We start from the raw sequence: 20,321 nt of genomic DNA on the forward strand, positions 1-20,321 counted from the left end.
AGAGGTTTGCCCAGATTCATAAGATAACAATGTTAAGTTTGCTCTGACATAATAATGTTTGCTCCAAAACCAGGCTCGACTGCTCCAAGAGAAGGAAAGAGGCTAACACAGCTGGCAGAAAAGCCATTAGGTGCTACTTGGCCACATTTGTCACTGCTGGGGCTCCTCAGCTGCTCCAGCTTGAACTTAAAGCTGTGGAAAACCTGAACTTGGGGGCAGTGTGGCGGCATCAACGTTGAATCTTGATGTTCTGGTGCAACTGTCCTCAAATATGCAGGGTGGTGCAGGAAGTCTCTTTGTCCTCTCAGATCTGAAGCACAACTCGGCTTTCGCATGAGGGATACGCCTCATCAGACTCTGTTGCCAAGCGTGAGATTTTTTTGACCTCCTGATTTTTCAAAAAGGAAAAAGGCTGTGGGATTTTTTTAACTAAAAGAAAAGATTGCTTTCTTCTCCCTCAAACTAACCCAACAGGCCTTCTCCAGATCTACAACAGTACCAACAACAGCATTGCTTTCAGTTAGATCAGCCATTAAAATTTCAGCCAAAAACACGAGTTTTAAAAAAGTCATGAGCCCCTAAAACCAGCATATTATAAATTAAATGTTTGTAATTTTAATTATAATGGTCACTGCTTGTTCTTGTTCTGTCAATGCTGCCCTTTGTGTACAAATTTAGGTCATTAAAAAAATAAACAAGATATAAAACATTTCACTTTTGAGTGGTTTTACTTTAATATTTGATATTTTCCACTAATGCATTTTAGATTTATTATTCTAATGTGTTGGGCGCTTGTCCTATTCTTGAGGCACCTCATATCCTGGAAGAAAGACAATTAGGCAGTTCTTGTCAGTATAGTCATTCAGTTAATGAAATATCTAATAATACAGTTCATCCATTAGTGGGCTATACCACAATTTAAATATTCTACTAATTCTCAAACCCTTAGCTATGCAATCCTACTGTATACCAGCCGCGCTTGTCCCCGAGGCCCAAGAAGAAAGAGGTCTGTGAACATCACGAAAATGAGGGTCCACGCATAATGAACTTCAGCTTCTCAGAAGTGAGAGCCTTTCTCTTCATGTTAACGTTGTTCATTATTTTTCTCTCTTCATTTAGAAAACACTTTAAGTAGGACTGATAGGCCTTCCTTCTATTTGCATCAAATGTCAAATGAACACAACATGCCCCTGCTTCCTCCTTCTGGAGATGAAGGCTGTTCCAATTCCCTCCAGGACAACTCCCAGGTAACTAACTCATTTTTAACATCTTCATGAGCTAGGCCTTTTCCTGGCACAGCAGGGTGGGCTCTACAGCCTGAGCAGAGATGAGGGGTATCGCCCTGGAGTCTCACCCCACCCGCTCAAAGCATCTGTAGGCACCTCATTTTTTTCAGATGTGTGCTCTGTCTACAATAAATACACAACAGCTTTCAGTCAGGACCTTCCAGCTATGAGCCTTTATTTAGGCACTCTTAGTCACACCTTCGTCACACAAGGGTCCCTTCCCGGCAGGAACACCAGACCAGCAGCCGCGACGCCAGCGGACGCCGCCTCCTGCCCCGGCCGACCCCTCTGCTCCCACATCCCGGGGCGCGGTGAGGGCTGGAGTCGGGACCCAGGAGGACGCTTTGCCGCCGCCATTTCAGCGGGCCTTCCGCAGGAAAGGGACGCCTCCTCCCCCCGGCGTTTGGGGCGTGCTCCGGGAAAGTCGCGGGGCAGCGGCGCTGACACACACACGCGCGGCGGTCTGCCCGCCGTTTGCTTTTCCACAGGCGCCTCCTGCCCCCCGCCAGCTCCCGCGGCCGCCGGGGGCGCTGAGGAGAAGCCGCCGCCGCAGACCGCCAAGCCGGCGGCAGCCCCGGCCGCGCCCCGCCGAGGCCGGCTGCCGCCGGGGCCGCCCCGCCGCTAGGCAGCGCCCCAGCCCGCCCGCAGCGAGCCGCGGCCGGGGGGCGGGGCCTGCCGGCGGAAAGTGCTGAGTCACGGCCTGACGCGCCGCCGCCGTCACGTGTGGCGCCGGGCTCGGCTCCCGCCGCGGTCGCGGCGCAGAGCGCAGCGTGCGCCGTGTAGGCTCCGCTCACCTCCCCTCCCCTTCCCGGCGCCGCCGCCGCTGCTCCGCTCCGGGCCGGCATGGGGCTGCTGTCGCAGGGCTCGCCGCTGAGCTGGGAGGAGACGCGGCGGCACGCGGAGCACGTGCGGAAGCACGGCATCCTCCAGTTCCTCCACATCTACCGCGCCGTGCGCGACCGCCACAAGGACGTCCTCAAGTGGGGCGACGAGGTGAGACACCGGCGCGGCCTGCCGCGGCCTCCGCGGCCCCGGGCGCAGGTGCCGCGGCGGCGGGGTGGGCGCTGCGCCGCTCCGCTGCGGCCCGGGCCCCTGCCTGCCGCGCTGCCCGGGAGCGGGGGAGCTTCAGGCTGCCCGGCGGGGCTTTGTTTCCCCCACGCACGCTCTCGCTCACTCGCCGCCTCCGGTTGCCCCGGTATTACTAGCGTGTGATTTTTAAACGCTGAAACAACTTTCCGTCCTCCTGTCAGGCGTCTGTAAATCCGCCCGAGCAGCCCCCCGGGAGGTGTATTCTCGGGAGCGGTGACGCCTGGCAGGACTTGCTCGTTCCCGAGAATTTATTTTCTTTGGAGCGGGGTCTGATTAAAGCATGCGTGTGTCTGCACTCCAAGGTAGTGCCAACTGAGCCTCAGAATCTGTTTGCAGGAGGCGAGCGAGGGAAGCAGGGACGGGAGGCGGGCTCAGCAGTGGCAGCCCTCTCACCATGCACCAGGTCCTGCCGTGGTGCTGGCTTGCGCCTGTGGAAAGGGACCCACTAAGCCTTGCTTTACCCTAGAGTCTTCCAGGTGTCCGGCACAAGTCAGGCTGCCTTTTGAACAAGGATGATCGGTCAGGTCATGACTTGAACTTTATTAGAGGTGCTTTGTGCCTGGGGACCATATGCAGGCCTTATTCATGTCGCTGTGCAAACCTGCACTGAATGGTGTTCCAGCCTGACAGCACTCTGCAAGGAGCCAAGTCTCCCTTCTGTATTGATCAGTAGGCTTTCCCGAGGGTCCCGGCTTTCCCTGAAGACAGGGAGCAGCTTCGTGTGTGCTGCGCTAGAAGCTGTCCTTGATGGTGGTGTTGTCCAGTGTTTGTCACTTGGAGGTGTCTGTGATGTGATGTGGAAGAGCAGAGTAGGAAGCGAGCAATGTGGGAGCTTGGCCATCGCATCTCTGTCTCACGCTCCGGCAAAGGCATTTGTGAGAAAACTTTTATCCGGGTGGTAACAGTAGTTGTTCACAGATGCTCTTTGCTAGAGGAAAATGCTGTTCCCCTTGTGCACCTTGAGAGACCTTGTCTCTTAAAGTCTGTTCTTCTTTTAAGGAATTGCTGTCATACTTCACGTAACTGAGCAAGGCAAGCATCGGAGCAGAGGAGCTGCTTTCAAGAGCAGTGAGTGGGGACTTGGCTACTAAAATCATCCAGTGAAGGAAGCAATGCTGCCAGCATGTCTAGTATACACCGCAGGGTTTTGCAGCCAGAGTGGTGTTGATTCAGGAAATTTTAAATACACTTTTATCTATCCCTGTCTGACATCACTGTGTTCCTAAATCTCTTGTATGACTGCAGTTACGCTGACAGAAGAGCCTCACAAACAGCCTTAAGTTCAGGAATATAGACAGAGCAGAGTCTCCTTATTGCTCTGAGACTTAGCTTGAGGGTTTTCTCATTAAAGATGGGGTACTCATTTTTCAATGGGTGTTACGTTTTAGTTGTCCTTGCTTTCTCAGGATGAGATTTCACAAGACAGCTAAGGTTGATCTGCTAGCGAGCTGGTTCAGGTTCCCTCCTCTTGCTCCAGGCTTGCTTTTCTTCTGCCTTCCTTGTCTTGTTACTGGCTATGCGAGTTCAAGAAGTTAACCCAGCAGAAAGCTCTTCTCCCATTCAGCTTTCTAGGGTGGTTCGTTTTCTCAGCAGAGCTTCCACGGTTTCACTGTGAGATCCAACAAGTTCTGCTTAATGTGAGGAAAGTAGCAGGAGCGTGTGGAGGAAACGGGCAAGCAGAACCAGCCCCTGCAGCACCCACAGCTAGTCACTTGGTAAGCTTAGCTGTACAGGGAGACTGTACCCCAGGAGCCTTGTTCTTCCTTTGGCATGGGGGCCATACTGAAGAAAGTATTTATGCTTGGTAAGTGGTGGTGCCTTATGTTTAAGGAGATTCACAGTTTTCTTCTGTCATGCCCAGTGTGGCAACAGGCAGAATTTTAAGAGTAGTATGATTACGGCCATGATTCTGATAGGGAGGTAAGAGCTGTATTTGAAATGCCTGCGAACATTCGGAGAAGGTCGGGTAACCCGGTTCATCATCTACCTCAGATTCTAGCAAATGGTAATAAACTCAGGTGTCACAACTTACCTTTATTCTACTGTATTATGCAATTCATTTTTTTTACATAACACAGCTTTTAGGAGTGTGTTAATGTAGCAGATACTTGGTGCCAGTCTGCTCTTGTTGTGCAAACACAAAAACATACCTGTCTCCCTAACTTACTTCAGCTGTGCTGTAGATAGACTAGTGGGGAAAGCAGTAAATTTGTTTTCAGTTTTTCCTTTCAAATATCTAGTTATTAGAAAGTGGTGCCACATTTACATGCAGCTTAGATGAATCAACTGACTAATTGGACTATTTTCATAAAAAGCCTTCTGTGCACTTTGACCTTCATGTATAAAGTCATAGCCTGAGGGTACCTGATTGTTTTAAAAACCTCTTGAAGATGGAAATCAAGAATGAAGATGACAGCCCTCACATAATGGTAGAGATGCAATCAGAATAAACAGAATTACTTTTGTGTTAGAAAGGTGTTTCTGAGACTGCGTTTGGCGAAAGATGTAATTTTTTACTTTTAAGGAATGCTTATGAGGAAAAAACAACTTTCTTAGCATATGCTGAGTTTGTCTTTCAGGGCAGACATGAATACTAAAGATTGTCCCCATCTAGCTGATGCCATTGTGAGAAAGAAATGCTGTATTTGTTTGTGAGCGTAGAACCAGCTTTTGGTTTGGATCTGTTTTCAACAGGACTGCACTTTGCAGCATGTGTTGTAAGACTCGTTACAGAGCTGTGGTGGTCCTTTGGGGTGCTTATAACCTCGTAGAGACTCCATTCCCTGTGGTCCCAGGGAATGAAACTGTGGGGAATCATCATATGCTTTCTGTTTTCTTGGGTGCCAGATGCAAGTGTTGAGGCTACGTGCTAACAGAGCAGGATGGCGTCATTTGTTTTGAAGCGAGGCAGCATCACAACTTGCATTGCAGCGTAGTGTTCCTAGTGCTCCCATCCTCCCCTGAGTAAAAAGCTGGAAAGGTAGAAACACTAGTTCTGCTACCCCTTGAAAAGTCAGCTGTCATCTTGCTTGTAGGGTTAGTAGAGCCAAGGGGTTTACCAAACAGCTGTTTTTTCTTTGTGGGGCAGTTCCTTTTTACTCTGTTTTCCACAACCATGAAGTCTTTGCAATGGTAAAAAAAAAAAGCCTATAAATGTGACTGTAACAGAGAATAACACTTGCCTAAAAAAATCTTTCTAAAGGTCTCTTTGAACCTGCATTTACAGGTAAAGGTCGTTTGCCTCTTAATCATCCTTTTGCCTCATTTGAAACAACAGTTGGCCTGCCTCTTTATGCTCGGCTTCTCCTGACTGTGGAAAATACAAAACACTGAACTATCTCGTTATCCCTCATCGAACCCCTCCTTATTATCCTTGCCTTAATGCCCACAAAAGTTGGGCGACAATTAGATCTGCTGATGAGACCCCATCACGCTAACCAGCACAGTCTCCTTGTGTTTTCATCTTCTTCTGCCATCCAACAATGTATGCTTATCTTTGGGTTTGCAGAGTAGTGGTTATTAAGTTTATTTTTTTTGTGCAGCAGATGCAAAAACCTGCAACTTTTCAGTACTGTGTTTTGAAATTCCAGTAGAGTTAGTAGGTACTACATGAAACAATTAGTTTGTGCGGCTTGGCAGATATTAGTGGTACCAAAAGAGTTTAAAGGGTTTCTGAGAGTAAGGCAAAGCCTATTCTGCTGCTTCCCAGTTTTTGTCCCCAAAAGCTCTCTTCTGTGCCAGCACATTACCAGTCTCCTGTGCTGTTCCGTGCCTCTCGTCTGCTGATTGCATTCCTCTAGCTGACGGATGTTGCTTAAATTTCACTTTGCAGCTTAATGCAGACACTGGGATCAGACAAGTGGAATAGCTGGCCCTTGGCTAGGCTCAGTGCCATTGCTTTGTGCTGAGCATGCACATGAGTGTACAAATCATGGCACTTTACGCATAACTACACGTACGTATGTATTCATACACGCATGTAATGCTTGTTTTCTGTGGGCTGTTTTGCTGCTAAATGGGACAGGTTGATTGTTCTCCAGGCTGAACACCTATCTGGACTGGGAAGAAACAATATAAGCAAGAAGAGTTGGAAAAGGAAAATTGACGGGGACCAAGAAACAATAAAGAGTAAAGAGGAGCTGCTTCAGCATATGAAAATGTCAAAAAAGACACGCTGGAGGGAGATCCACTCAGAAGGAGGCGTGTAGAAAGCAAGCATGGGCAAAACATGACAGTTTTATTTGAAAGTATATGTGAATGAAATGGCAATCTGACTTGCCCAGCCTTCTTCAGTGAAATTGGACATAATGACCCTTTTGTTGTGTATGAGTCTCATTCCTGTCAGCGTTGGGCATAGCACACAGTAAGCATCTTCAGCTTTTAGAAAGTTGTTTTCTTCATGGAAACTTGAAGTGAAATTTGGAGGCCTTTAAAATAGGTTTGATAATGAATTGTATGAGGCAGCGTGAAAAATGTGCCACCGCACTGCTTACAAGTTGAAGTCTTCCCGACTTAATTCTGTGGGGTTTTTTTCCCTGCATGTTATCTTTTTCTCAGTCTTTTTTAACCTTCTTTTGGTCTGTCTTCTGTACTTTTGAGTCATTCCCTTCCTTATCCATTATTTTTTTAATTATACCCTGTAAATAAGTTAAATGAGAACTAAAATGAACATTTGCTGCTCAGCACTTCTTCATGCAAGAAGCGAAGTAGCCCTTCTTATGCTGCAAGAAGAGAGGCCAGAGGTTTCTTAGGGTGTCCCAAAGGTGTTGCTTCTAATTAGGAGATGCATGACTCTAAAACTTTCTCCTTTTTCCTAATGAAAGGCTGGGCTGTGAAAAGAGCTGCTTTTCCTTTTGAATGATTCTTCCCAGGGACCTAGCTATTGCATTGATGTCTTGCTGCAGTTTACAGCCTGTATGTTTTTGGGTTTTTTTCAGGGCCGTAGCAGTGTGTAAATGATATGATCAGTGATGCTGCATTACAGTCTGCAGAACTTCAGACTGGTAAAATAATTGCTACATCTTAAGGAAATGTATTTGTGTTCAGATGCACACAGTTTGAGGCTCCTGTTTGTCTGTCACCTATTAAAAAAATGCCCTAGACTTTGTTTCTGATTTTAACAACAATGAATCTAGCTCACCAGCTGCATAAAATGAGTACAGCTGCTATCCGTAAAAAAAACACAGATGAAGTTTTGGTCATCTCTTTGCTAAAAGACAGCAGTGCGTCTTGGTGAGACACACACGTGCGCATGGAAATGTTTAAATAGAGATAAGGAAGGACTGTGACCAACAAAAGGAGCAGTAGGTTCAGAGAGTATAACGGTGTGCAGGAAAGGTGGTCGTCTTTTCTCATTTTACAAGAAATTTGGCTAACCTGATGGAACAGAAAAGCAGCAGATGTCCTTCTAAGATAATTACTTACTTTACAAAGCCTAGATGTCCTGTGGAACAAGATGCCACATGATAGCTTTGAAGCCAAGATAGACACATGGATGATAAGAATAGACAGTTTATTATGCTTTCTTTAAAGTACATGTGCTGCAAGATGTACATCCCTTTATCCAAACCACTTGGATAATTGTCGAGTGACTCGTGGAGTTTCTTTTAATGTTCATCTGAAACTTTCTAACTAGCTTTTTACTGTATATGTTACAAATGAAAGAGAATCACAAAAAATAGTTGTTGTATTTTCCCGCTTGTAAATAACAGATCTTCTGGAAAAAAAAAAAAAATCGGCCAAGTCATTATACAGACTCATCATCAATATTATGATGATCTCACATTCTCAGTTTGTACAAACTGCTGCAATATACCGGTGTGCAGAAATGGCTTTGTTCTAAAGCTTTTCATGGGAATCTCGTGCTTATAATAAAGCTAACGTAGCCTGAAGCCTTACAAAATTGTTTTTCACATTTGAGCTCTTGTCATTCTAAGACAATCACTTTTAGTCTCCCCCTCCCCCAGCAAAATTCCGCGAACAGAATGCGGTTTTGAATTTCTTTCATGCAGAAATTCCTCATGATGGCCCCCTGCCAAACACGGCATGTGTGGATGCATCTGAATGGGAGCTGTCTTAATCGATGTACTCACCCGCTTGCCGCGTGGGGGGAAGCAGCACTCGTGAATGATTTGGTTCTTTGTCATTTGTCTGCTTGTTCATCCTTTTCTCTCTGAGCTTTATTTGGCTAAATAAAGGGACAGTGGCATTATTTGTTTACAAATAGATTCAGTGCTCCCTTAATATGTTTTGTAGCTGGACCTGCTATTTATCATAGTGGCATTTCTGGGGCAGGGTCTGAAGGTATGTAACGCATCAGCTCACACTGCTTGGCAGCCTTGAGTGTATATATGCAACCTCTAAAATGAGTAGAGTAATGCATGCAAATACAACTCCTTAAATCTTGACTTGAACAAGATAGGTGCCCTTGAAGAGTGTCCTTGTTTATTCCTTCCCTGGATGCTTTGGCTGATGGTCACGGAACTACTTTTTCTACCTGGCTTTAATCCTCGTGTCAGGGAAAGCCTAAACTGAATTACATTTAAACCCTTTAGCTCTCCAAATGTGCATGATGTGTTAACCTCCCCGATGACTGATTATTTTGCTCCAGCTCTCTCCCGTTCAGTTCTTCCGTGGTCAGGTAATAAGACGTGTAGGTTGTAGTGCAGCACCAGTGACCTGCCTGTGAGCCTTGCCACTGGATGCGTTGTGCATGTGACAGTGCAGGACTTGCTGTAGTTTATAGTGAGATGCTTTTTCAAAAGCTGATTTTGCAATTCATGGAAACCAGTTTAGAGGAGGTTTTTTTCCTAAACAAGCTGCATTTTATCATAAATGGTGACCAGCCCCCATGGTATGCATTGCTTTCCTCCTTCCCAATATCCGATCTTAATAAGAGAAGCTTAAATTATCTGCTGTTTGTATATTTCTGATAAAGAAATACTGTGTTCGCAATGAACTTCCTACTGTGGATGTCAAGTGAATTGCTATGGTCTTGTCATGGGATTGTTGTCTATTGTAATTCCTCTTCTGCCACAGGACTTCCTCTTCTTGCTGTGCAGACGCCTTATTTTAGTTAACAGTATGAGAAAGGGTGAGTTGGAAGGATGAGTACAGGAAAGATTTTGTTGTTGATGTTGCTTATTTGTTTGGGTTTTTTCTTTTTGCTTTCTGATGCAAGGGGCAATTTAGAAGCTTGCAGCATCTTGTTTCCCAGTTGAATAAATGGTCTTTCACTAGTCCATAAAAACATCTAGCCTGTATAGAATAGAAGATATAGCTGTACCAAAAAAACCTTGTTCTTTTCTGGTTTTAAATCTAAAAATTCATAAGTGAGTGTCTGAAAGTTGTCTTTGCTCTAGAAATCTAAAATTAACATTATCCTAGTCTTTTTTTACTAGTATTAACTTCAGGTGTTACATAGTACAGCAATCTAGAGAGACACTTCGTTCTTTAATGCGCCACATCTTGTTCTTTAGAAACAGGCGAATGGTTATAACCTCTAGATTTTAGTTTTCAATAACCCAGCTTCCTGCTTTGTGGTATGTGCAGCACAGGACATCCTCTAGTCACATTGTATCACGTGCAGAAGAAGAAAATCTGCAGCCCTGATGTGGGCAAGTGGGAGGGGGGAGAGGCAGGAGCACTTAGCTGGGGCTGGCTGTGTTGTCTGAGGTGAGAGCCCCTGCATCCTCTTCGTTCTTTATCTATGGTTGTCTTTAATGTGGCGTAGAAGTTCTTAATTTTTTGTTAATTGTCAATGTAATATAAAACATCAGTTGTGTTTTGTTTTTAGGGCACAGTTTCTGCAAGTCAGTTTTCTATAGAGTTGGAGATGGTGCTTTGTTCGTTGGATTGGCCACTTTCAATTTGCTTGATGGAATTAAGCATTTTGGGAAGTACATTTCAATCTTGGTTCTGCTGTTCATGGCAGATTTTTGAAATTATTTCTGTGGCAGAGAACACCCATGGTAATCTCGTGAGTGTGGAAGTGGTCTGCCTTGTGGCAGTGTGTGGTTTGGGGGCTTGCTGGCTAGAAATGGGGTAAGCAGCCTCTGTGGCACTTCCAGACTTGTTTTCCTCTGAAATTTGCTCCCTAGGGGGTTAGACGCACCTTTGTGGGTCAGTAAAGCGTACATTAAAGGTACATTACTAGCTGGTTATTACTGTGGCTCCATGTTTTATCACAGCAGTGGTGAGAAAATAACTGCGTTAAAAAGAATTCTTGAGTATTAACGCTCTACATCCATCAGAAGTACATGTACCTACGGAAAAAATCTGCTTTTTCCATCTGAACACTGAAAACCTCTGTGGCAGAGGTTCTTTAATGAACAGTCACATTATTAAAACTTTGTTCTCCTGTAGACTCTCATTTTAATGATACATGGTATTTTAATGATGTGTTAACTGACCAATAAATGTATGGGGGAACTACTTTTTTTTGCCATAATGGAGCTTAATAACTAGTGAAAAGGATTTTGTTTCTTTGATGCTCTTGAGAAGAAAGTTTACCTTGGTTTTTGTTTTCTACTGTATACATAAATACATGAGGCATACTGCATGAAAATACTTATACTAAGTGTTGTAGTTGCTTTTGGTAATAGTAAGCAAAAGCCATGAGATCTCATTGGGTGTTTAAGAAAAACTTCCAATTTCTCTTAAAGCTCCAGGCCCAAGGGAAGGTACATATGAGGAGACGACTAACAATCGCTCCAAGTACATGTGACAATAGTTGCCCAGTGGAAGGAGAAAGAAACCATCGATAAGATTGTCCCTGAGGAACAGCGGTGGTCCATGAGTTAGCCGTGATCAGGTTTTTTTAGAATCACAGAATGGTTTGGGTTGGAAGGGACCTTTGAAGACCATCTAGTTGAACGCCCCTGCCGTGGGCAAGGACATCTTCCGCTAGATCAGGTTGCTCAAAGCCCCATCCAGCCTGACTTTGAACACTTCTGGTGATGGCACATTCACAGCTGAGATGGATGATCAGGAGTGTGGTAAAAGGCGAAAAAGCAGGGAACTATTTTTCACAGGTAGAGAGCGTACAGACTTGCATTGCTTTCCTCTCAAAAAAGCTTCTCTTCAGACCATTCTTAACCTGTTTTCCTCTATTATATAAACTTCTCAGCACCTTACTTCTGAGCTTACCAAAGTCCAGACTGTATACTTAACCTGTGTTTTCATATGCGGAAATACCTTGTGGCAAATATTTTGAATGTTAAAAGGGTTTTAACATCAACTGTAGAGCAGAGGCTTTACTCTCAACTATTAGCTAGATTTTGTTCCCAGTGTACTTAGCATGATGGCGTTAAATTGAGTGTATGAGGAGGGGTTTTGATATTGGGAAGCAGATGACTGCCAAGGCAAGTATTTGGACGGTGATACTATGTGGGACGTGCATCGACTCTGGTTCTCCTTGCTCCTTAGAATTGTTACTGAAGAGTCACCTGACTGATACTTCTTCATTTTTAAGTAGTGTGCTTTATACAGAAATAATACGATTATGGTCAAATAACTCAGGCATTCAAACGCAATTTCAGACATACTTACGCATTTGCAGAGAATGATCATCTTTCACTTTGCCACTGGGCAAGTCCAGCACAATTGTTTGGCTTAATGCATGGGGAGTGGTTTGGCTCCTCCCCAGTTGAGGGGCTTCAGGGTCTCAATTGTTCTTGTACTTACAGAGGCGACTGTAAATAATTTTCAAAAGCCTGAAATTTCCTTGGTAGCCGACTGGAGGAATAATCGTGACAAGTGAAGTAACACCATTCTGGGTGCTGTTCTAACAGCAAGCTAATGGTACATACTCCTTCCCTACAGGATTTGGCAGTGGAGTGGAGCTGGCGTGGAAGTAGTCTGTAAATGCAGTAAATTGCAAGTCAGTAGTTGAGAGGAAGGAAGCCTGTAAAGAATAGTTTTTCTTTGTGTTGGCTCATGGTTAGATCTGTTATATGCAATTATTTGCTTTAACTGAGAATTTATTTGCTTTTTTTAATGCATTTAACTTTGAACAATTTTTTTTTAGGCTTGCTCTGTGCGTGTGGGGATTTACAGCTTTTGCTTTGCAACCTTACTGGCCAAGCTGTTGTTCCTTCTCCTGGTAAGGTGCCACAGCACTTCTACAAGCCAGGCAGACCTGGGTAGGTCGGAGAGGTTTGTCCACTGAAGCAGTGCTGAGCGCGTCTGTCTGCAGGGAGAAGCTGGGAGGCCGCCTCTTGTCCTTGGCAGCCTTGCAGCATGTGCTGGCCGGAGGATAGAGATGCATAGAGTCTGCTACAGAGCGAGAGCACCGGCTGGGCGCGCAGGTCCAAAGTGGCTGCCTTTCTTAAAATGGCAGGATGCGCTTTCCTAGCTGCCTGTTAGCAAGGCTGCTTGTCAGCCATCTGCATCAGTAATTTGACCTGACAGGTATTTTGCTGCTTGCTAGGGAGCCTAGTTAGAGAGAAGAGCGAACTCCTAAAGAGCTCAGCAAAATGATGAATGATGAATGTTGGGTGAAACCCCACATATTTGGCTTTTGGACTCGAAGCTCTGCCAGGCATGCTGATGCTTTCAGCTTGGCTGCAATCCTCTGAACTTTATTGTGGATAGAAAACATGTGAGAAGTCTGCGAGTGACGAGCTGCAGTTAAATGTAAAAATGTGTGAACTCTGAATTTGTTTCTCTCTTTCTAGCTGTAGGCTAAATCTTCTGATGAGCTTAAATTAAATTCTTTAAGGATGCCCATTCAGTCAGTCCCTCTGTTGGCAAGATGCTCTGTGGGTTACTTGGAATTGTTGGCAGCCATCTGAAGCTTTTTTTCTCTTTTCTCATTAAAATTAATGGCAGTTCTTCTGTGTGTTAAGACAGCTTTGAAGATGTAGTCAACGTTTCCGGAGGCAAGAGTAGTATTTGTTTCTAAAGCTAGATGCATAAATGCAGTATATTCACTACTGCACTTGGATTATGAAACATTTTCATTTCTTTGGTTTTGCATTCTTGGATTAATGTTTCGTTACACTTTTGGCTTATTTTCTTTTGTGAAACTTGTAATACAGTTTATAGAGAAGTACAGTGTTCTCCCCACCAGCTCATGGCAGTTACATTTGGAGAGGAATTTTTAAGACAGGAGGCTAATCACGGTAACATATTCATGTAACAGTGGACAAATGTTCAGCTCTGGGGTCTCTCGAAGGCAGCTGTGGTTCCTTTGCCCTCACTTCTGCTGCCAGCCCACGCAGGTGGTGTGGTGGGAGGCCAGGCGTGCGGTGGGCTTGATGCCCATTCACGTGTCCATCTGTATGACTCTCAGAACTGTACACTTGCGTACCTCCTCTGTTTTAGGCTGTGTCCGAGTGAGGGTGCTGCTTTTCCAAAGCAGGAGGAGATGATGTTGAACATGGTAGGAAACTGGAAGGTGTGAGAAGTCCCTTTTTCTTGCCAGTGATCATGGGTCAAGTGTCACTGGAGAGACCGGTGCTAAATGTGCTGGAATGCCTTCTGGTTGACTGCAGTCTGTAATTATCTCAAGAAGATCTTTTGTGGCATAGTACACACAAACCACAAAATATATCACAGAAAGAAATGCTGTCTTGCACAGAAACTAGAAATCATTATTTTTCTTCAGGGGATTAAAATTTGATCTTTAAAAAATAGAGAACGTCTATAACTGCTGAAGGAGTCCCTCCAGAGTTTGTGTCTAATCAGATTCTGTAGAATTACAAACACTCTTGATAACACTGCTTGTGATTTAATTGCAAATGCCACAGAGGATTGTATTTGTTGTTACGGTAGCAAGCAATAACTCTTCCATGAACACTGAAGCAACCAAAGAGCATGAAGCCCACAAATCCACTTAGTGTGCTGGAAAACACTGCACAAGTTCCCTATGTTTTGGCAAGCTGTTTTCCTGTGCACAACAGAGTTCTGTACAAAACAGAAGTTGCCATGAGTTGGTGTGCTGCAACTTTAACATCAGCATCTTGCATGAATCTGAACTCCCAGGACCGGAGCAGTGGTGTTTGGTAAGTACTGGTGGATGTGGCTCTACGCAGTGTCGGAAAAAAAAATTGAGGAGCACAGTGCAAAACCTCTGACAAGTTCTGGCTGTGGAAGCGCAGTCTGACTGCGCAGTCTTAACTGCAGGTTGATGTTTGTATTAGATGGGTTGTGGAAGTCTTGGAGGCAGCGGTTTGAGAGCCTCCAACAAAAGGCACTGTGTATCACCACTGGTCCAGCCAGGGGTTTTCAAAGCCAGTACCCTTGTGATGCATTTCCATGTACGACTTCTGCTTTTACATGGTAGGCAACACATTGCACTGGGGGGCTGTTTTGTCTTTCATGCTTCCCAGAACAGCACAAAGCACGCCCTGCCAAATAGCTGTTAGGAGGTAGATTGTATCAGTAAGTATTGAAGGGCTACGAGGTCCAGGTGGCTGTTAGGTTGCTATACTGGGTAGCACTCTAAGTGTCTTTAGGGGAGCTTTGATAGCAAGCAAGCATGGAGATTAGAAAGTTTGACGTGAGAGTGTTCCAGGTTTGGCTGCTTTCAGACAATATCTGTTAGGGAAACAATATTCTCCAGTGCTGGGATGCAGAGCCGTGGTTGTTAGTCGCTTGTTGGATCGAGTGTGTGTCACACCCTGGGGTAGGGACAGGGGCGAGGAGGCAGAGGTACAGGGGCAAGGTATGCCGCTGGGCAGGAGGGGAAGAAGAGGCGGCAGAAAAGCTGAATCAAGAAGGGATGGAAACCCCTGTGCTGTGCCAAGAGCTGGAGTGCGTTAATAGCAGGACTGATGCTTTCTGTAACAAACATGGGCTTTCCGTGGTGTAAATGAGGCTCTGTCGTGTGAGTCTTAAACAGCTCCAACAAGTGATGAGTGTAAATGGATGTCGTGTTTGTAGAATGACTCTTTTTTTGTTTGTCAGCAGCAGAGACTGTAACTCATGAGATGACAGGTGTTTGTTGGGGTAATAGGTTGCATGGGGTTTTAATTTTTTTGTCTGAAAAATAATGTGGTGGCAAATACAAATTCAGGAATCTTTTTGTGAAATATCCACAATTAGAAATGGAGGGAAAAATTTACAAGGCCCATTTCAAGGAATTTGAATTCTTGATTCAAGATGAAATAAGCCTGCAGCCATCTCCTCCGGTATTGTTTACTGTAGAGGTAAAGTTCAGTCTGACATCCCTTTTTTTTTTCCACTTGATGCTTAAAATTATGTGCCAACGTGTCTTTGTGTGAACAAAATCTAACCATTTAATTGTTTATTTTGTTTTTATTATTTGCAAGGTGGAATATATGTTAGTAAAATTTGACCATGAGAATAAGAAGGTGCGCTTGGTGCTCTGTGGTGAAGAAGTTCTTCAAACACTGCAAGACAAGGGGGAGAAGGTAAATCCCAAGTGAGTAGCTGTTTCTCTTTTTTAATTATTATTTTCTTCCCCTGTTATGATACGGTACAGAATTTTACAGACCTAGCTTAACTTTCAAGCCTGATGTCAGTAAAACTGTAAGACACAATACAGATACTTTCAGATCAATCTGAGGTGCGGGAAGTGAAAGATTTTGAGCACTCTTGCAGGCAGTTTGTGTACCTTTTGTGTTATGCCTTGAAAAAAAGGAGGATGTAATGGTGAGCCCATGGACGTTGCAGTTTGGGTATTTGTTTTGTCTTGCTCTGGTTTTGTGTATGTGTACACAATAATTGTGTACTAGACCTTCCCTGCTCCATAAAGCATACGTGTGTGTGCACTTGCCCTTGTATACCTGATCACAGGAGCAAGTGAGGGCTGTATAGGGAAGCCTGTTGTCTGTAGGAGCAGTCTCCCATTTTTGGCAGAATTTGGAAGGTGGATGTAAGGACAGCAGGGCAGTTCTTCACCACCCTCTCCCATGGAGTTTTCGGGAGTAATTAGATTATATCCCTATTTCAGCTAGCCAGAGAACTGTGAGTTACCTTTTAACTGATGGCAGCAGAGAAATGAGACAAGAGACAGCAAAGCTTTTTGGCTGAAGAGAGCCAAAAGCAGGTCACAGCTTACAGAAGGGTAGAGAAACTCTGCTATAGCAACAAAAAGCTTTTGTGCCCTGATCCTGTCTGCTGCTTTCTAGGTACCTTAACCTTGTCTTCCAGTAAGGCTTCCCTGTCTGTCTTCCTTGGTAGAGGGACTATTGAAAGCCTGCGAGAAGGAATCACTTTGCTTTTAGGCTCAAAACTGCTACTGCCAGAAGAACAGTAAGGAAGATTTGACTCTGCCTCTGGTAGAGTGTGCTCCATAGAGTTGGCATGGCTTCACAAGGGGATGAGAAGTTATTACTTTCCAGGGGTGACGAGGTGCACTCAAACTTCATTTTGTTTCTTAACCTGATAAATTTGTGAAACAGGACCAGGTATTCACAGGCAGTAGAAAGAAGTTGAGCATAACTTCTGCCTTGCCTTGTACTGTGGAAGCAGTTGAATGTTCTGTATTTTCCAGTTTCAGTTAAAACCCCAAGAAACAAAGCTTGAGGCAGATGCTAAAGGTGATTGCAATTTGACATAGGCAAATCCTACTTATTGCAGTATACAACAACACTTCCTACTGCCAAACTCTGTCTTACTTTCTTTTCACTGCCTCCTGGTGGTGAGGCACATTGGAAGGTACGTTGTGTTACTCTATCAGACAATCAAATTCAGGAGATTTTTCGTGCAAGTTGTAGTCATTCTCTGAAATTCTTGCAAATAATCCATCTTTTCTGAAGTTGCAGAAATACTTAAACGAGGCTATTCTTTTATTATAGCCACCCAACACTCTGGCGACCAGAATATGGAAGCTATATGATTGAAGGGACGCCTGGGCAGCCGTATGGGGGAACCATGTCTGAATTCAACACTGTGCAAGACAATATGAGGAAAAGACGGCAAGAGGCTGCTTCTGTGCTCAAAGAAAATGAGGCTGTTTGCACTGTGACGTCATTTCCAAGGTGATACAATTGTTGAAGTGTAATGCCGAGTTTCTATTCTCCTTATATGCTTTTTCTCCTTATTGTATATTGCTAAACTGTACAATGAAACAGAGCAAAATAAAATTCATTTAAAGTACTTTGACTTAACATTCTGGTCATGTTTCCTAAAATTTTTATTGCAGTAAGACAAACAAATAAGCATCTTTGGAAGTAACCTAAAAACATAAATCTGTGATGATTTTGTATTAGGAGAGAATACTGGAATATTTGTAACAAAGTATTGTATATAGAGTAGTCTGCCATCTTGAATTGATATGGCAAATCATATATAAAAGGTTTCTCTTTACCTATTTTGCAAGCTTTGATCTTTATAAATAGCAGTTTTGTAAAACGTGGCTAACCTGATCTATTTTTTAACACTACTTTTTCACTAAAGCACATGCAAACTTCTTTTGGTGGCTTGAAGCACACAGTAGAACAGGAATATGATTATCCTTACAAAATGAAGACTTAAAACTTCTGTAATACTGTACTTACTGAATCGAGAAAGGAGAGCACCTCTCCTTCATTCATAACAGCCTTACAAAGAGTAGATTTCCTCCTTTTTATTGTTGTAAAGAGACTCTTGAAGAAAAGAAATTCAGGATATACTTCATTACCTAGGAGAAACTGTACTTTGTGACCTTCCTTTCAAACATAATTCTAGGCAGGGATTTATTATGTTCGTTCTAACTAGCCTGGTCAGTCAAATGAATGAAGATAGTTATGCTTAAAATTGCTCTGCAGTTGAAGAGAAGCAGATGGCCTTACTGTCTGGTTTCTTGTATAGTACAGAATGCAATGGCCCTAAATTCTTGCTGAGAGCAGGAACGGTACAATATGTGACTTAGCAGTGAAGTTCAGGTACCAAAATGCCTGCATTATGCCCCATGAATGCTATTTTAAGAATACACTGTTGACAAAATATGCTTCCTCTTTATGGGAGCTATGCTAGATATCTTCGAAGTAGTAAGAGTTTATTTGAAGTCCAATGATTAAGTAGTTCTCGATGTGTTACAGAAATGGGGTGTTTTTGTCCTGCAACCTTACAAATAGATTATGTCATTTAATAAATTTTATATACAAACATTTCAGACCCAGTCTTGCAAGGAATAAAGGGAGAGGAGTTGTTCATCACTTTGTAGATACAGATAAATACTTTTTACATCGCTGCAGGAGCAATACATTGGACTTCAGTGAAAGCCAGTAAATAATAAAATTAGTTTATTACTTACGAATCATCCCAAACATAGTTTCATCTGTCAGAGACTGCTCTCCCTAGGCTATTTAGTTTCTTATTTTCTGCCTTTTGCTATGTTGCCATTCAAGTCTCTCTTGGTTTGACTGAAGTCTTGCTAATGTGTATTTCTGAGGTTTTGTGGGTTTGCGGTTTTTTGCTACATTCTCTCTACAATAATTTGTACATATGTCTGTGTGCGTCTGTGCATATGCATGTATGTATAATATAAAAAACGGTGCATCTGAAAAGACAAACTTGTTAGAGTGCTGACAGAAGAAAGGTAAAGAAGTAGGCTTATTTAAATTAAAATAAGTCAGTTAAAATGAACAAACCTGAAAATGCTTAAATATTAAAAAATGCTGGCTTAGAAGCCAAACGACTATCCCTAGTTCTTAAATTCGTGAGCCCTTGCTACTGGACTGGAAAGATGTTTTCTTTCTTGAGCTCTGGAGTGATGCAATTTACAATGTTGCATTTACAAGCATGAAGCTGAATTTTCATGTTGTAGGACAACTTGTATACTTAAGCCAGGAAGGAGAAACCAATAGTGAAATACATGTTGAGCATAAATAATATTTCCAGAAATGTGTTTCCTGGTATTTTGAATAGTTCGCTTGTAGTTATGTTGGCTAACCCTTTCTACATATCCAAATACTGGGGGGGGGTGGGGGGTGTCTGTTTTAACCACTACGGAAGCTGGTTGTTGGCAAGCGCTGACCTTTTAACAGCAACTGTTTTAAGACGCCTTTCTGGCAATTCCACATACATAGGTAGCAGTCTTGAAAAACGCTTCAGAAATGCTCATGGTAGATACAAGGTTTTTTTTTAAAAAAAAAAAATCTCTTTTTATTCCTTTGTCTACTAGAATCCTAATCTCTGATTATCTGACTGTTTTAAAATCACAGTCTGTTTTCATTACAGCTTGGATCTCATTGTTGTGTTACATAGGTTAGGGTGTCCTGGGTTTACACTGCCGGAATATAAGCCAACACCAGTAGAAGGAGGAGCTTCAAAATCCCTCTTTTTTCCAGATGAAGCCATCAATAAACATCCTAGATTTAGGTAAGGGTATTTGGGGAGTGTGAATGAGAAACTGAATATTTTTCTGTGCCTAAATATCATAGGCATATCTGCAGCTTCTTTACGTTACTGGAATGGAGAGCTATGTGGCTAGCTGCTGTGGATATCACAAGGACTTGGACAAAGATGGTTGTGATGACATGTATTTTCTTTCAAAGTGATTTAAGAAAGTAAACTGTTAAGTTCAAGTAACTTTATATAGTAGTTCATGCCATTATGGGGCAAAAGGTGTTGATTATGCTACTGCAAAATTGTTTCCAGTTTGAAATCCCATGGCTAACTGCTCCCATCACAGTTAATCCAGCTCTCACTCAGGTGTGTCACAGCAACATCTCCGTGTACTCAGTAACTTGCCCTAGTTACTCTGAAATGGAGCATGGTGTCAAACTACTTGTATAGTCTGAGAGGGGTTTTCATTGTTAAGGTGAGACTTCGGAGGATGAAAATCATTCTATTAAAAACTAAGCATACCTTTTCACTTGTCCTTGTATTCTTCAAGTCAGTAGACTTTTACTTCTGCCTATTCTATCAGCATAATACTATGAAGTCCATCAGAATAAGACTGACTTTACTGAAGAAAAATTCAATGTTCTATCTGTTATAGTCTATCTTAAACTAGGAAAAGAAGTGTCCTGAAGGAAAATGCTTAAAATAAGT

General features: G+C 43.3%; 1 protein-coding gene across 2 annotated transcripts in view; it reads left to right on the forward strand.

Annotated features, from left to right (window-relative positions):
- The first annotated feature begins 2,129 nt into the window (after positions 1-2,129).
- The window catches only part of GCLC (glutamate-cysteine ligase catalytic subunit), a 34,559-nt gene continuing 16,367 nt past the window's right edge, over positions 2,130-20,321 (forward strand). Inside the window, exons 1-4 of one of the 2 annotated variants that reach the window (XM_059829050.1) lie at positions 2,130-2,279; positions 15,650-15,762; positions 17,141-17,323; positions 19,533-19,646. In XM_059829050.1, the coding sequence (XP_059685033.1) occupies positions 2,130-2,279; positions 15,650-15,762; positions 17,141-17,323; positions 19,533-19,646 (560 nt within the window). The remainder of the gene's footprint in view (positions 2,280-15,649; positions 15,763-17,140; positions 17,324-19,532; positions 19,647-20,321) is intronic. The other variant, XM_059829055.1, reaches the window with a different exon arrangement.

The sequence above is a fragment of the Gavia stellata genome, chromosome 2, assembly GCF_030936135.1.
Source record: "Gavia stellata isolate bGavSte3 chromosome 2, bGavSte3.hap2, whole genome shotgun sequence".
NCBI lineage: Eukaryota > Metazoa > Chordata > Aves > Gaviiformes > Gaviidae > Gavia > Gavia stellata.